The sequence below is a fragment of the Mandrillus leucophaeus genome, unplaced genomic scaffold (assembly GCF_000951045.1).
Source record: "Mandrillus leucophaeus isolate KB7577 unplaced genomic scaffold, Mleu.le_1.0 Scaffold26, whole genome shotgun sequence".
Lineage (NCBI taxonomy): Eukaryota > Metazoa > Chordata > Mammalia > Primates > Cercopithecidae > Mandrillus > Mandrillus leucophaeus.
The window spans coordinates 3139936-3141510 of NW_012102698.1; the positions used below are offsets into that span (position 1 = coordinate 3139936).

The following is a 1575-nucleotide window of genomic DNA, read 5'->3' on the forward strand; positions in this document are numbered from 1 at the left end:
CAGCCTCCCAAGTAGCTGGGACTACAGGCGCCCGCCACCTCGCCCGGCTAGTTTTTTGTATTTTTAGTAGAGACGGGGTTTCACCGTGTTAGCCAGGATGGTCTCGATCTCCTGACCTCGTGATCTGCCCATCTCGGCCTCCCAAAGTGCTGGGATTACAGGCTTGAGCCACCGCACCCGGCCTATTTTTCTTCTTCTTAAATAGACAGGGTCTTGCTCTGTGGGCCAGACCGAAGTGCAGTGGCATGATTAAAGCTCACTGCTTCCTTGAACTCCTGGGCCCAAGGATCCTCCTGCCTTAGTCTCCCAAGTAGGTGGGACTGCAGGTGTGCGCCCCCACGCCCGGCTGTGAGGTCTTCTTGATGCCCTCGAATGAAGTGTGGAAAAGCTGTGCTTCTGTTAATCGCTGAGAGACTCGGTGTCTGTGGATTCACCCGCAGGCACACAGCTGGGTGCCCTGTTCCTCAGTGCTCAGCGCTGGGCTGGCGTCATGCCGTGACAGGTGTCAGCCGGATGAGTGACGAGGCAGATGCTTTTCAGTTACATCATTAATACTGCTTGGTTATAAGAAATGCCTGTGCTGAGATTGAGCCTCTCTGAGATATTTGGTTAGCTGAATTGGTGATTCCCTCCTGCCTGCCTAAGTGACTCCACGCAATCTGCTTTCTCTTTGCCCACCCAACCCCGTCAGTCACAGTCACTGATGCCCTCCCCAGCCCTGCCCTCATTTGTAAAACCACCCCTGCAAGAATTCCCACATACGACCCACTGAGGCCAACGTTAATTTCAGGGTGTTTTATGTGCATAATTCTGAACTGAAAACATTTACTGTCCTCATTTGATGTTTTTTAGTAATTTAAAATTGTACCCAGTTTGAGAAAATTTGAGTTTGGTGACTTCCCTGGTGAGTGTGCGGAGTGGGCTGGCCTTGCTGTAAGGGGCGTGTGCACTGCCACCCACCTCGGCCAAGACCAGTTACCCTGGCTTAGGTGGGGACAGGCAGGCTCAGCCCGTGGTCTTTGCTGCCACGGGCTGCTGCTGTGAGGTGACCTGAGTGCCATGTCAGGAGAGGATACTGTCCTTCTAACTGTGTTCCTCAGTGTGGCCCTGGGAACGCCTGTCAGGGAGCAGTGATTTAAAAGCACACACATGTGACTCAGAGCAGTGATGTAAAAGCACAGGGATGTGACTTGGTTAGTCGTAAGCTCTTGCTGTCTTTCAAATGAGCACCCAATTTCTCCATTGGCCTTTTCTAGGAAGTCCTCCAGAACTTATACCGCACGAAGTCCTTTCTGTTTGTGGGCTGTGGAGAGACCCTTCGTGATCAGATATTCCAGGCCCTCTTTCTTTACTCCGTGCCGAATAAGGTGGATTTGGAGCACTACATGCTGGTGCTGAAGGAGAATGAAGACCATTTCTTTAAGCATCAGGCAGATATGCTTCTGCACGGAATCAAAGTTGTATCCTACGGGGACTGTTTTGACCATTTTCCAGGATATGTGCAAGACCTTGCCACTCACATCTGCAAACAGCAAAGCCCAGGTATGGGATCTGGCTTCACTTTCCTTTTTCTTT

At 51.3% G+C, this 1575-nt stretch overlaps 1 protein-coding gene across 1 annotated transcript in view; it reads left to right on the forward strand.

Moving 5' to 3' along the window:
- The window catches only part of FAM118A (family with sequence similarity 118, member A), a 23580-nt gene that overhangs the window by 13387 nt on the left and 8618 nt on the right, over nucleotides 1–1575 (forward strand). Inside the window, exon 8 of the mRNA XM_011984032.1 lies at nucleotides 1257–1542. Coding sequence (XP_011839422.1) covers nucleotides 1257–1542 — 286 coding nt within the window. The remainder of the gene's footprint in view (nucleotides 1–1256; nucleotides 1543–1575) is intronic.